The 16,125-nt window shown below is 42.0% G+C and overlaps 2 protein-coding genes across 6 annotated transcripts in view; one reads left to right on the forward strand and one right to left on the reverse strand.

Moving 5' to 3' along the window:
- Window positions 1–15,194, reverse strand: part of FKBP15 (FKBP prolyl isomerase 15) — a 191,840-nt gene extending 176,646 nt beyond the window's left edge. For 2 of the 4 annotated variants that reach the window (XM_029612643.1, XM_029612642.1), the window contains exons 1-2: window positions 14,995–15,194; window positions 4,312–4,421 (exon numbers count right to left, since the gene is read on the reverse strand). In XM_029612643.1, the coding sequence (XP_029468503.1) occupies window positions 4,312–4,421; window positions 14,995–15,044 (160 nt within the window). In that variant the 5' untranslated portion in view covers window positions 15,045–15,194. The remainder of the gene's footprint in view (window positions 1–4,311; window positions 4,422–14,994) is intronic. The other 2 variants (XM_029612644.1, XM_029612641.1) reach the window with 1 other exon arrangement.
- Window positions 15,195–15,722: 528 nt separating this feature from the next.
- SLC31A1 (solute carrier family 31 member 1) overlaps window positions 15,723–16,125 on the forward strand; it is a 117,944-nt gene continuing 117,541 nt past the window's right edge. For both annotated transcript variants that reach the window (XM_029612645.1, XM_029612647.1), the window contains exon 1: window positions 15,723–15,903. The gene's annotated coding sequence lies outside the window, so the exon portion shown is untranslated. The remainder of the gene's footprint in view (window positions 15,904–16,125) is intronic.

Below are 16,125 nucleotides of genomic sequence, written 5' to 3' on the forward strand. Positions count from 1 at the left end.
CTAGCCAGCAGGGATTCTCTGTGTTTGTCCCATGCCCAGAAGAACTGGGCATGGGACAAACACAGGCATTGGCCTGGGTCAAGAGACTTCCAGGGTCATGAGTTCATAGCTACCCTCTCCCACTATGGGACAGACATGAGGCACGCTAACATAAGCACAGGTTTTTACTCCTGTTTTAGCATGCATTTTTCTGCAGAAAGTTAATTCTGGTATTTAGCAAGGGTTTTAATTCCTAAAAAAAACCATGTTAAACCAAGAGCAAAAATCAGCATTACAATTAACACAGGTTCATGCAAATCCCATGTAAATGAAGGCATTAGCTATTCCCAGCAATGAGGGAGGTGCATTAAAGGGCAGACAGCTTAAAAGCACATTTTCTTAATGCTGGAAATTTAACTCATGAGTCAGAGCAGGAGTATAACTTAACTCACATTGCTAGTGGCCATGTTGTACTATAGCTGTGCCCAGTGTGGTATTGGACAGCTGCTTCTATCAGACTAGACACAGCAATACACTAACTTTGGTCACCAGAAATGTAAGTTTACTTCTCATTGGACCTAGAAGTTTGATTTCCAGTATAAGCTCTCAAGGCGGGCACTTACAGCTGAACAGTATACCAGTGCTGTGCATCCTGACTTTGGCATACTGAAACTGTAGATGCCCATCTCAGGGACCTTAACATTTTGTTCAGCTAGCTGTAAGTGCTCACCCAAGATAGCAAATTCTTGCATCTAAGGCCAATTTGGCAAGGAATGGCAAGTAAAGTCAAAGCATACTCTCTCTGAGCAGAACCGGAGGAACACCTACAGCTGAACAGGATGCTCCAAGTCGAATGCACAGTGTGTTATTCAGTTGAAGGCACCCTTCCCAGAGAGCTTATGCTTTGATTTTTCTTGCCATGCCTTGCCAGAATGACATTGCATGTGAAACTGGTGCTGCGCATCCCAACTTGTGACTACATTCTCTCCTTCAAGGCCATTTTGACAAGGAATGGCAATTAAAATAAAAGAATAAGCTCTCCAGGAAGGCACCTACAGCTAAATGAATAAAAGTATAGGCTGTCTGGGTGGACACCATCAGATGAACCGTGCACACACTGTCCAGCTGTTCAGGAAAACAAAGAAAACCTGTGACTGGTACCTGCTTCCGAGAGTTTAACTATTCCCCAGCAATGCAGAGAGCTGCATTCAAGGGCAGACAGCTTAAAGCACATTTTTTGTTAATGCTGGAAATGTAATTCCTGGGTCTAAGGTGGAGAAAACCCTACACTTTTAGCCAGTGTGACCCCATTTCTGGTGGCCAGTTGTCTACTCTTGTGCCCAGTGTGGTATTTGATCTCAGACCCAGAAAGAACTTACATTTTTAGTGCAAGTTCTCTTGAGGTAGAACCAAAGCTAAAAGTGCATACTATCCAGCTGAAGATGCCGTCCCCAAAGAGCTGTATGTTTTTTGTTCAGCTGTAGATGCAAGCCCCAGAAAGCTTACACTGGAAATGCAACGCCTTTGATCTGAGGTGGTGTAAATTCTCATTTCTGATGGTTAAAGTGTTTCTATTGCCGTGCCCAGTGTGGTAGAAAGAGCTAGACACTGCCACATGGGCACAGCAATAGAACAACATGACCACCAGAGATGTGTTAACTCTTTGGCTTGAGATGGAGTAAAAAAAAAGTTAACAAAAAAACAGGAATAAGGAGCGAGCAAGGCATGCCAAGTGAAATCAAAGGGAATGGGCAACTGCAGCCATTAGAAATGCACAGCATCACAGTGCGTACTATTCAGCTGTATAGGTGCCCTCCCTAGAGAGCTTACCCTTTGATTTCACTTGGCATGTCTTGCCCAAATGGCCTTGCATGCGAGACTGTGCTCAAGTCAGGATGCCCAATACCTATCTTGAATGCAAGGTCATTTTGGTCAGACTAACTTCAAGCACTTCTCTTTACTCCCATTTTAAAGCACTTTTTCTGCAGACAGTGTAAAATTTTCAGGTTAACTCACATTTTAGTGCTTTTTTTTTTTTTTTTCATTTATCATGGTTTGTTTTTTTTCTCCAGTTCCATTTGCATCCCATTAGCTTACTGCATCCTACAGGGACCTCTGTTTTTAATTCACGCGTTAAATTTTTAGCGCAGGTTTACTTACTCCAATTTTAGTGCAGGTTTTATTATACCAGCACCTACGTAAGCTTAGCTGAGTCATATTTTCTTGTGCCTCTGGGACCCAGTGGACAATAAGCCTTTTCTCTTAATCCTACTTTGCAGATTATCAGCTTGATCAAAACCAAAAAGAAATATGTCCCCTTTTCTGAAAAGCATAGGCACCATTAACTATTACCCTCTAGAAGCCCCCTTCAGTACATTCCTCTTCCCTGGACACATCAATTCTGTACCTTAAAACCCAGCTTCTCATGGGGGTATCACACCAAACGTTTTAGCAAAGTTCCAATAAATTATGTCAATTTGTTGCAAAATTTCTAGAAAACCCAAATCAAGCAGGTGAGATAGAATGTTTGTTACTGAGTTTACACCGATTCTTGTCCAATGCCTTCCCAACCCTCCCCCCCAAATCTGAGCAGCCATCTCGTCTTTTACACAGCCCAAGAAAGTGTACAGAAAAGCAGAAAATACCGTTTCTCTCTACACCCTCCAACTTAATATCCTAGCGATATTAATCAGAGGAACCAAAGATGTTTAAAAATAAAAATAAAAAAAAGTGCCACTGGTCAGGTTAGGAAAACGGATGCTCAAGTTTACCAGCGTCCGTTTTCCTGACCCATGGCTGTCAGCGGGTTCAGAAAACCTGGTGCTCATAAAATTAAGCGTCAGTTTCCTGAACCTGCTGACAGCCACCTCTCCTGGGTTTCCGCTGCCAAGGAGGCGCTAGGGACGCGCTATTGTCCCTAGCAGGACCCCTCATTTAAATATAGGATCGCGCGCCCAGGCTGGACGTGTGCTGGGAGAGTGAGTGCTCAGTATTGAGCGCCCGTTTTTCCACAAACCTTACTGAATCGGTCTGAATGTGTTTTTACAAGCCATATATAGCCCCAAAATCTTGGACCAAATGTCACATTCTTGTTAGTGTACTTCTATCACGAGAAGTGACACACACAAAATAGCTGGCTGGATCTGAAGGTTCATGGAGGCAAAAATTAGACGAAGAGCGGAAAGTGAAATGTTTTCAAATTACCACCAGCTCCTAAAAGTTGATTCATATTTGCTCCAGAAAAAGGAGGTTGCTGTAAACATTAGTACTCCCAGAGAGAGGAAAAGCTAAAAAGAAGTCAGGCACTGAATTTTGTGAATGATGGCTCCAGTCTCTACACCATTAAATGAAATGAATACATCAGGGCTTCCCAAACCTTTAGCCAATATGACCCCATTTTAGCATTTAAGAATTCATATGGTCCCTCTCCAACAATTGCTCCACTCTCCCTCTCCCACACTTCTGCTGATCCCTTTTCTCAACCTCCATCTTCTCGTTAATCCTCTCTCTCAACCTCCATCCTTTCCAGAGGACCTCCTCTCAACCTCTTCCCCTCCAGCTGATCCCCTCTTACCTTCCCAGCCTTCCATCTCTCACCCCCTCTGGCCCTTTTTGTATCCCCCCCTGACCTCCAAGCCATTTTAATAATCCCCAATTGATCCTTTGTCATCCCCTCCCTCTCAGCCCCCAATTAATCCCTCTCACATCTCCCAGTTGATCTTCTGTCATTTCCCCCTGTCCTCCATAGGCAATCCCTCTCCAGCTCATTCAACCCTCAAAGCCTTCCTGTATCTTAACCCTCCTTTTAAAAACAGTTCCTTCTCCATACACTCGTCTGGTCAGGGTCAGCAGCAACATTTTCCTTTGTGCCTCGGGCCAAAGCTGGAAGACAACCGGTGGGAAGAGAGGGCAATTTGCTGACAGAGGTAACATTTTTCTCTGGGTAGGTTCAGTGGTGGGTGAGGAGAGAGGAGCGGTGGCAGTCTCCCCTCGTGTCTGGTCCCAAACCCGACAGTGATTTGCAAGCGGCAGCAGCAGCATTAATAATGAACGTCAGGATGAGTGTCTGTGAACCACTGCAAGCTCATGGGCTCTGCAGTGGTCCTGCTCGCTCCCCATGCAGATCTTTCTGTTACCAGAGAAACTCGTGCAAGGTCAGGGCTACTGCAGGGTCTGAGAGCATGTGCTGGCTCAGAGACCTCATGCTGGCTCCCACTATTAATCTTGCTGCTGGTCCCTGAATAGCACTGCCCTTTGAGGTACTTGGTTGTGTGACCCACAGTTTGGGAAGCCCTGGAATACATTCTATGCTTGCTTTCTCACTACACTTACCAGCCATTGCTTGTCCTTTTTTGGGCTGTTTGGGAGCGGTGTACTGGAAGGACTCATTTTCCTGGCCTGACAGAGACTGATCCAGTCCAAAGAGAGAGGCCAGTTTGGCTCTAAAATTAGAAAGCATGACGTTTTTCACAAAACCAGTTAACTTACAACACTTCAAGGAAAGGGAGATAACATTTTAAGACAAAAGCACTCAGAACTGCAACTAATTCCAGAGTTGTAAAAGGGCTAAGAGGAAAGGTTAGTTTTTGCTTTGAATTGTTATTGGGTTTTGTTTTTTTTTTTTGCTTAATTGGTTGGGCTCTAAATTATATTGTGTGTCTTTAAGTATGAGATGTTTCTTGTTTGCCCCGTTTACAGACTACTGCCTAATCAGGGGCTGGAGGAAAATGTATATTTAAACACACACAAAAAAAAAAAATGTATATCATAGAAGCCAGCTAGTACTTGGGACAAGAGTGCAAAATAAACCTTCACTCAAACTTGGTCTTTAGTGAACTGCCCATTTAAGTGTTTGGAAAACAAATTTTGCATAATAGTAATAGTTAATGGCGTTATGTAGATGTGCAAAATTAAGAGAAATCGTTGGTCTGCTATAGATCATAGGAAAACTGACTAGGAAGAATTGTGTGTCATTGGTTGAGGAAATAAGGAGAAAAGGAGATGGCACTACGGGTTAATCTGGAAAGAGGAAATGGAGTATCCATTTATATTGGCGAGATATATGGATCTCTTTCATAGCCAGAAGACATTCACAAAATTGGAAGTGCTATTGCTAGTGATTTCAATGTGTCTGATGAATTGCTGACAACTAGCAACAGAACCAATATGGGAGAGGTGATACCGGTCCAGGTGCTTATGAATTTGTGATGTCATAGTGGGGGATTATCTAGGATCCAGTGAAGGCACAAATGGAAGAAAAATTAGCCAATAAAGGTAAGAGACCAACAAAGCATTTTTTAGATATATTAATAACAGAAAGAAATGCAAAACAGAATTGTGAGAGTCAAAAGGTGAAGTGAAAGGCAGAATAGGGTGAGGGAGAAAGCACAATTGTTTAACAAATGTGTCTGGTCATTCTTCACTGAGAAAGGGCCTGGAAATAAGACAATTCTCTTTTTTTCATATTCAGACCACTATACATTCTCCCTCCTCCCCAGCAAACACTGCAAACATTAAATCCACTGCTCCCATTTTCCACATTCCCCAACTCGTCTCGTTTTCTCGTATGTATCTGTACAGCATCGTGTAAACCTTGTTCAGACACCATTAAACAGTAATACAAAAATGTACTGCGGCACTACCAAGGGTAAGCAGATTCACCTTCATAATCAACTCCTGAGCACATCTGGCATACCAGAAGTAGTTTTGTTCTATGTTGAGCAGGTACTCAGTGACTCCACGGCTCAGACACAGTAGAGCCCTCTGGTCATTGAAGTTTAATTTGAAATTGTATCAGATATCTGGGATAGGGACCCATATTAAAATAACTTTTGGAATATAGCTGGGTTAGATACCCCAGTTAAGAGGGAAAATGTCCTTACATCTTAATTGTTTGGGGTATAAAACTGCAAGAAACATATGCTTGAAAAATAACTTATGGAAGAGTTGGGTAGTACAAGTATTTAGTGTATAAGGGAAATCTAAGAGTTGTGGAATGGCAATATTACTTGATAAAAGCATTTCTTTTAAATTAGAGAAGTCTGTCGTCAATCCCAAGGGTAGGTATATTATTGTTTATGAGAAGTTATTTGGCAAAGTCTGCATTGCCTTCATATGCATCAAATATGATCACTTTTTTATTCTGGCTCTGGGTCCAGCTAAAATGATTTTGGAAGGTGATCTGAACTGTAAAATGGATCCCTTGTTGAATCAGTCAGCTGCAGAAAGGCAAACATTGGGGAAAACACAAACAAAGGGGTAAATTTTCTTTGCAAACAATGACATGTTCTGGACAAATGGACAACCCTGAATCCTTTGACCGAAGATTTCACTCACATGGCTAGATCTCACAATTACAAATCATACATTGATTTTTTAGTCTCAGCAGGTTTTTTTTTTCCAGGGTTCAAAAGTGTAGTGGGTAGGAAAATTTGGCGATTATGACATTTATGTAATCTATGACAAAATAATCACCACACATTAATTTATAAGTAGAGGAGTTTTACTTATAAGTGTGAGAACAAGCAATAAAGCATACAAGATTAGAGATTGCATTAAAGAATACCTACACACAAAAATACTTTCCTCACAGTTCCCAGTGTGATGTATTTTTTGGAAAATTTGGGAACAGCTCATAGGTCACTTCATTAGCCACTGGTAATGTTCCAAAGCTTTTCATCAGATTTCAAACAATTAGTTTGAAGTAGGTCTTTTTAAATTAATTCTGCTGACTTTTGCTCTTGTTTCTCCTGTGGGCCACTGCCATGTATTCTTTGAGTCCCCAATTGTCTGTTATCACATCAGCAACAAGTTGTTAGGCATGGCCCAAAGGCTACTGTCCTGTTTTCCTCAGATATCTGCAGTAAGCCTTTTTGAGTGACTGCTCTTTCAATATATCTGATCTCAGGACTTGTTTTTTTTGTTACAAGCAAGCTAAGAAAAATGGCATGTTTATTCTCAGAACTCATAGGGCTTATATCAAATAATTACACTAATAATATCAGTGATTCTCTGCTTCATTTTTTTCTATCGCAGTACAATACTCTTCCACAAGCTAACGCCTGCTTAAAATAATTTCCCACAAAATGTCTTGTATTTTAGGTGGTAGAAGGTCAGGGATGAGGGGAGATAGATAGAGGATGCCTGCATGGTTGTATGTGGACAAAATTTCCAGGGTTTGTTTTTTTTTGTTTTTGTTTTTTGGTTTTTGAGAGGGAAAATGGTCACATTTTGCTAATCATAATGCCATTCATATGGATGATCCAATTCTTTTTTGGGAAGCCATAAAAGTCATTTTAAGAGGGGAGATTAGATTTGCGCTTTTTGCCAGGTTTGGTATCAAAGCAGATTACAGAAATTAAGACTTAGATATAACATGGTTAATGAGGTTAACACAGAGTTCCACTGTACAGCATAAGGACCAAGTGTGGAAAAAACAAATATTCCTAATGAGCTGGATGGGGAAAGGCAGAGGCGTAGCAAGGGTTTCCAGTGCCCATGGGCCAATGCATTTGTGTTGTCTCCCATGCACCCCCCTTTTTCCCAGATCATCGCATCACCGCATGACACAACTGTATGGGATCTGTTTTCACTGGGGGGAGGGTGGGAACTCAGCCAGCACGTCACTACATGGTGCCGCCATGCAGGACCAATGCTAACTTTTTTGTAGCCCTGTACCAACAATTGTATTGCTAGCCCTCTTGCTTTTATTTTTTTTTTACATTTTATTTGTATTCTTTTTCTAACCAGGGTCAATGCAAGGGTATTAGGCACCCTATCTGAATCTTACAGCTTTATACCCAGCCTTCCCCCAACCATGGCCCTCTACACGCACAATTTCAAATTACGCATTTATTGTAAAAAAAAGTTTTACATGAAAAAAGGAGAAAGTACAGTCTTATGAAATAAAAATATCACATCATGTATATTATATTTACATGCACTAAGGTGTCAACCCGAAAACCCTATATAAAAGCCAAAACAAACCTCTTAGAACACATGATATTAGGACTATTGTAACACATGTTGCGTGTGGGCTTGGTCCTCAGAAAGCCATGAACAAGCTAAATTATAATTAAAATATAATAAACCTCCCATTCCAAAACAGCACTAACTGCCAGCACTAAAACAGTTACCACCCTATGAAAAGGTGACATTGCAAACATTACACTAGGCCCTAATTCCTCTTGTTAGGAAAACAGAAGAAACCAAGCTTCTATAGATCCCTACATAGAAATGACACATTAGCAGAATACTTAACCTTAATCACAAATGCAGAACACTATGCAGAACACAGCAACTATGCACTTTAACAGACGCTAAGCTTTGTATATAAATTTTAAGAGAATGTTTACAAATTTATCATGAGGTCTTCTACTTGTCACCTTCGCATACTCCAATGTATATCTTAATCTCTCGTCCCCCTCTTATTTCCTCCTCCAAGTTACACATCCTTGTCATAATGTAACTTTACTCTCCTTCAAATTGTTTTTACTGTTTGGTTGGTTATAGTTCCTTATTGTTTGATGTAAACCGAGTTGATTTGATTTGTATCAAGAAATTCGGTATAGAAAAGCCTTTAATAAATAATAAATAATAACACCACAGACAAGTCCTCGCCAAATATAGAATAAAGTGACCATAAAGTATAAATGGAAAAGTACAGACAAACTGAACTGGAAACCGCAACAAGTCAGTCTCAATATGTAGTGCACGTATGGAAAAACTAAAGCATCATCCTTCCTCAGAAAACAATAAAATCAAGAAATATAAAGCAACATAATAGTAAAACCATATTAATAAAAAATTAATATTTCAAAACAGCAGATGAACTGAACATCCAAGAATTAAAAACTATATTTTTCAAAATTTCCCAAACACCAATACAATATTAGAAAACCACACACACATCAAATAACATTCGATTAATTAAAATCAATAAGGATTATAAAAATTTTTTTAAAACTCACTCACTTTATACACGGGAGCTTTTGACTTCTGGTCAACCTGAGATTGTTGAAGCAGTAGGAGGAAAAGGGATGTGCACAAACTTTCTGCTACCTCATATACACACACATTTATCCTCATGCTCACACTTTACTCACACACACAGGCCCGTCTCCCTCGCCACTACACACACACACACAACTTTCTCTCGTGTTCAGTCATAAACACACACACACGCTGTCTCTCTTCCTCCTACACACACCACACTAGCCAACATGCCAATTTACAACCCATTCCATTCATGCTACCTGCACAATTTAACACAATTTAGCAATCCCTTCACTTCATCAGCTCACTTCAAAGTTTTCCCTAATTCCATCATGTACATAGATCCTCAGCAAGTTTAAACATGGTCGCTTTGCATGTCTCTTCTTCCTTACCCTATAATATAATTTATGCGCCATATAATATATTATGTTTTTCCCCTTTTATTGTGATCCACGTTTTTTACCCTGTTCTATGTAATTGCATTCTTACGTCCCTGTTCTCTGAGTTACAATGTAAACCGAGATGATATGTAAATTGTTACATGAATCCCGGTATATAAAAATGTTAAATAAATACACACCACACACATGCTCTCTCCCTCATGCTGGCATATAAACACACACACACATACATATATGCACTATCATGATCGCCCCTTGCCACTACTCACACACACAGGCCCGTCTCCCTTGCCACTACTCACACACACAGGCCCGTCTCCCTCGCCACTACACTACACACACACACAGGCCCGTCTCCCTCGCCACTACACTACACACACACAGGCCCGTCTCCCTCGCCACTACACTACACACACACAAACACAGGCCCGTCTCCCTCGCCACTACACCACACACACACACACACCACCACACACACACAGGCCCGTCTCCCTCGCCACTACTCACTACACTACACACACAGGCCCGTCTCCCTCGCCACTACTCACTACACACACACCAGGCCCGTCTCCCTCGCCACTACTCACTACACACACACACAGGCCCGTCTCCCTCGCCACTACTCACACACACACACACAGGCCCGTCTCCCTCGCCACTACTCACACACACAGGCCCGTCTCCCTCGCCACTACTCACACACACACACACACACACACAGGCCCGTCTCCCTCGCCACTACTCACACACACACACACACACACAGGCCCATCTCCCTCGCCACTACTCACACACATACACACAGGCCCGTCTCCCTCGCCACTACTCACACACACACACAGGCGCTGGCTCCGTTTCCTCTCTTTCATACATACACACATGCTGGCTCCTCTCCTTCACACACACAGGCTCCACTCAAACACCCATGGGTAGGCTCTGGCTCCAGCTCCTCAACTTCAATTAGGTTGTGGGCCTCCTCCTTTTCTGCCACCGGGCAGGATGGACTCCCCCAGCAGCCGCAGGCCTCCTCCTCTTCAGCCACCAGGCAGCACAGGTGCCCCCAGTGGCCGTAGAGCCTATTCTTCTTTGCACCACATAGGATCCCTGACCCATGGCGCCCCTTACAGCCTGGCGCTCGGGAACCGTGGCCCCCCTGGCCCGCCGCTTGCTATGCCACTGGGAAAGCCCTGGTTGAATAGCTATGCATTAGCTTTTTTTCTGGAAAAGCAAGGTAGTTTGGATCATGGAGGTTGGATAAAGGAATCTCATTCAAGATCTTGGGAACACAGCAGTTGAAGGTTTAGACTTGATCAGTTCAAATTTGGCAGACAACAGGGGTGGGGAACAAAGAAGAGCATTTTGTGAGGATCAGAGCTCTATAGCCAGGGTGTAGAAAGCAAGACAACAGGTGAGACACGCCAGGGCCTGTTCGTTCACACCTTTTAAAAACAAAGAAAAAAAAGAGTTTTGAATTTAATTCTGGTAGCCAAAGTAGTTTATAGAAGATGAGTGTTATGCGGTCTGATAGTTTGGCCACTACCAGGATTCTGGCTGTCGTGTTTTGCACAAGTTGCAGTTGTTTCAACAGGTCTGGAAGATACCATTCAGAAGACTTATAGTAATCTAAATGACTAGTAATTAGTGTATGGATAACCAATGCAAAGTTGTGCTGATTGAAGTAGTAACATTGTTGCCAGATCTGGCAGAAGAACATAATGGAGGCTCTCACTTTAGCTACAAATCAGCTAAACAACAAAAACTGGAACCGGATATTACAATATATTCAGAAAGTATTAAGACCCATTCACTTTTTCCACATTTTGTTAAGTTATAGCCTAACTAGCAACTGTACCCGTTCTACGCCCAGGGTGGCGAGCCTTTTTATTGGTACATATGTTCTTGCATGGAAGCGTTAGCTGAAAAAGAAAAACGAAGTTGTTTTCACGCAGGGCAAGGGACGTGGAGGCACATTTGCTAAAGCCAGGGCTGGCAAAGTTTAATTTACCAAGCTGTGTCTCGCACTCCCCCACCGGCATCCCCCTCCCCTCATATAGGCTCCCTCTCTCTGAAACCCACAATCAAGCATCCCCCCCACCCACTCTCTCTTACCTCCCATGCTCTGTCACCCCCCCCCCCCCCCCCGACACACATTCTCTCTCACCGGCATGCGGTGGGACCTGCGCCGTTCGCAGCACACGAGGGTCTTCCCTTTTCGTTGCGAACGGCGCGCTGGGCCTTCATTTTCGTCGCAAACGGAGCATGTGCTGCAGGACGCGCTCCGTTCGTAACATGCCAGGGTCTCCTCTGCTATTTTCTGCCTGTCCCGCGATGGCTACTGTCCTTCCGGTTTTGAATAGTCTTCCGGCGAGGGAGGAAATCAGCGAGGTGAGGGAGGAATTCTGCGCAAAATCTGCTTTCCGCAGTAGCGCTGAATTCCCCCAGGAGTATCTCTTGTAGCTGATGTTGTGACATGGCCGCTGTACGGCGTGTTTGAGCCTCCAAGGCAGCCACCTGCGCCATCTATCAGCGGGCTGGGGAACACGCACGAGCACTGACGGACACACTACCAAGTCAGATATATTATGGATTCTAAAATGGATAATATGCATTTTTTCCCTCCTTAATTTATAAACAGTACCCCATAACAACAAAGCAGAATCAGGTTTGTAGAAGTTTGTGCAAATTAATAAAATAAAACTGAAATATCACATTGGGTGTAGACTGATGAGGGGAAAATGTATATTACCCATTTTAAGATAAGGCTGTAACAAAATATGGAAAAAATGAAGGGGTCTGAACACTTTCTGAATGCACTGAATATCCCCAAAGTCTTTGGATAGAAATGAGGAAGAGATATTTTGTTCCAAAATCAAGTGTTAAGAGGACAAATTCTGGATGGCCAGGGACCTTCATTTTTACTTTAGCCTTGGAATTTCAAATTCTACAAGTAAAAGAATTGATCGATAGTGAACAACAAAAAAAGTGGAAAAGTAAAAAAAAAAAAAAAAAAAAAAATCTGTGGAAATTCCCAGGGAAAAAATATAAGAAAAACAAAGCTCCCTATTGATGACAGGACAACTGTTAAATGATAAACTGCATCAGAGAGCAGTTTCCTCATATTCTTTAACACACAAATTGTTCTTGTACAGGAATAAACCATGTAAACTATTAGCAAATTTAATTAAAACTAAAGGGACTCTAGAATTATGCAACCCAGCAATAAATATAGAGGGGATATTGTGAGATTTGTGAATGCTTCCAAGATTATTATTAGAACTTGTATATGCCAGCTAGGGAAGAGCATTCTTTCCTGGATGTTATGAAGGTTCCTTTCAGAGCAACACTTGGATTATTTGAATATAATTACTAAAATCTTATTACATTGAGTATGCTGTATCGGAGCTAAAAAGTGTTAAATCCCCAGGGCCAGATGACTTAACTTCATTGTTCTTAAGACCTTAATATCAGGAAGTCTGTGTAAGGTATTTGAATCTGATGGAGATGGGGGAAAGAGCTGGCAACGTTGTGTATGGCGCATGTAGTGGTTTTGACTAAGCCATGGAAGGATCCAATTGTGTGTGGGGTGAAAGCCAGTCAACTGAAACAAAGATGTGCCTGACCGAACCTGAGTCTGAACCAAAGTGCAGGCCTAAGAAATACAAAAATGGAGTCTTCTGCCACATAATGATCTTGGCAACTTCATATGAGACTGTGAGTCACAGAGCGGAGAAGAAACTGTAACTGTTCTTCCCTATCATACTTTTGTGTACGCCTCATCAGACCCATGCCCTTGGTGAAAACTTTGTATCTAGCCATGAAACCAGCTATGAAGCGGGTATTGTTCAGCAAGGTCAGCTGATTAACCTCAGTAGCAGCAGTGATGACACACACATATCTGGACTGTGAAGACATCAGTAGCCCACCAATCTATAGATGGTGACATCCAGTCAAGATCAATGTTAGATCCTATGGAGCAGAAGATGCAATGAAGTTCCAAGCAGAGAAAAAGACTCTGAACTATACAGACTGCAGATTTATTTTTTTTTACCAAGGAACTTTTTCCCTGGGGATTTTCTTCCCCAGAACTTTAACTGTTGCAGTTCACTATACCTGTGAATCAGCCAGCTTAAGACTGAATTCCATGCTCAGCATAGCATGCGCCGATATCTTGGAGTAGCTGCCTTGTCATGTCAATTTTATTCCCACTGGAACTTTGGCCAGCCAAGTCCTCCTTTACCCTATTCCTGCCGACATACCTCACAGAGACATCTGTGAGACCTCTGGGTTCTATTTGCCCTTGAGACCTGGCACGACCTATTATTTAACTACCAAGGTGTTGCTGGATTCCCCCCATGCCATGCTGTAAGAAAGGTCCTGGATCTTTGCAGAAGTGTGACCTGCCAAAGGCTGAGAGAGAGATTAACCCATCTGAAAGATTAATTAAGCCAATTTATTAGCCTGACACTGCACATTTGTCAAGTGCAGGTTGACTTGGTGATAATGCATTAGTTTATGCTTATTTTCCATAATATCACTTTGCTCTGTAAACTTGGAAACTTAACATTGAAATTCTCAGGAAAAATAAAAACTGAAAATGAAGGTTATCTTCCTCTTCAGTTAATACAGACTACATTTTTAAAAGTAATTTAGTTTTTTATAATAAAAATAGAATGTTTCAACAAAATTCAAAAGTGAGCGCATATGTTCTTGATAGCACCTCAGTACATCTATACATGATGCTTTCTATTCATTAATCTATGCATATTTTCAAGTTATAATATTTTTAGGTATTGTCTGAAAATATGAATGTTGAGTACCATTTCCTTCTTTTGCTGTTTGACTGGGCTGCATTAGGTAAGAAATTAAGGCAAGATTTAAACTGTAAATCTAGGTTTAAGATGTTTTGCAGCTTATGATATCTACTGCACCAACAACAAAATTATCCAAAGGCGACGTCATACATAAACTTCTGTGACCGCATACATTGTATTATTAGAAATGTTCGTCTGTTCTTTTCTTTTTCCTTTTAACAATTTGTTAAGGTTGTTTTGTATTTAAAAAAAAAGACGTTTGAGTGTGTTCTGACATCCCGTCCTCTTCGGCTTCCGTAAATTGTGCAAATGATATCCGATAGAGAACAGCTTCCTCTTACGCTAAAGAAAAACCACCAGAGAGAGTTCTTTTATTTTAAAACCATTATTTTAGGTTCACCAACATAAGAAGTCGGCAAAACTGTAATACTTCCTGAGGATATTCAGTTAAACTACATTCTGACACAGATACACCTTATTGCATCGGTCCCAGAGTGCATTAGTACAACTGTGTCAACAATAAGAGAAACTATTACTGTAAGGAGTCATGAGAAAAGTTACTTGACTTAGATGAAACATTGTTTTATTAGAATTGCAGGAAGCTATACAGCACAGAGGTTAAAATACTTCAGACTCGGAGCAGATTAAACCCACATTTTCCCGTGACTCCAGGTGACCATAAAATATGGGCACACAACCCCCAACTATAAATATTAGCTACCACCGCTCTCTTCAGCAAACGAAACGTAACTACACCGCCGGTCCCCATCAGCGAAGGGCGTAAAAAGAAGCAGCCAAAACAGACTCACCCGCCTGTGGGCGAAAGGAAATCCACATCCTCCTCATCGCCCCCAAGCATAACGCTATTAGGAAAAGAGCACAGCCCAAGAACCCGCCTTCAGGACTCCCAAAAACGAACGCCCGAGTCAGCTGATGCCGGTCACCTGCCGTCGCAAAAGTGCCGCCAAGGAGCGGAAGAGGCGTTGCCTGGGCTCTTGTCCTCTCGAGTCCTAACTTTTTGCATCTCTGCCCTGTCATGAGCTGGCAGCTATAGTCTCGTTTTTACACTTAAATTTAGAGCTTTATGTATTTGTTCGTTCTTATGTTCTGCTGTTTTCAATGTGTCAAACAGATTGCCAACTATACACAATGGTGAAATAGTGGCACTGTTGGCAATCTGCTTGACACATTGGGTATTTGCCATAGTCCTTTATTTCTCAAATATAAGGAGTTACGTGATTTATTATTTGTCTGCTGTTTTCAATAGCATTGTTTAGCGTGGAATATAATATTCACACTAGCATAAACTAAATGCTATAACATGTATTATCACGATTAAAACAAAAAAAACCTCAAAAAAAAGCACAGACTCGGTCTATAACTTAAGAGTACCAAAAGTACCAGAAATAAATAAACTTGGAACTTAACCGCTGCCTTTATAAGAATGTTTCTATAATAAAACTGCCAACCACTCATTCCCTTGGCTCCACGTTGAGACAACATTCAGACCCTGCGTGCTTTCCAAGCCTCGCTCCCAGGCAAGAGCCGCCTCCCTCTGTTGACCTGGTGTAAGAAGCATATCAGCTAAACGACCAAGGAAAAGCAGCATTTTGACTCACAGCGAGGCTTGGAACGCAGGTCTTACGGTGGAGGTGGAAGCATTGAAGGTTTTACGGATTCTGTGCCGGTGAAGGGAACGGTGCGGCTTGTAATACCGGGTAGGTGCAAGGGTTTAATGGGCGCAGTAAAGGGGACCCTGTTGTCGAGATCCAACTATGACAGTGGTGGCAGGACGTTCTTCCGGCGCTGGTGGTTCCCCTTGGAATAGGGGAAATAGTTGTTAAAGGGGTAGAAAGTAATTTTCAGTTTAAAATTACTTCTGTGCGTTTGACACCCCCCCATAAACAGTAAACGATGCTAATCTGTTTTGCTTTTTCTTT

This window comes from Rhinatrema bivittatum, chromosome 8 (assembly GCF_901001135.1).
Source record: "Rhinatrema bivittatum chromosome 8, aRhiBiv1.1, whole genome shotgun sequence".
Classification (NCBI taxonomy): Eukaryota; Metazoa; Chordata; class Amphibia; order Gymnophiona; family Rhinatrematidae; genus Rhinatrema; species Rhinatrema bivittatum.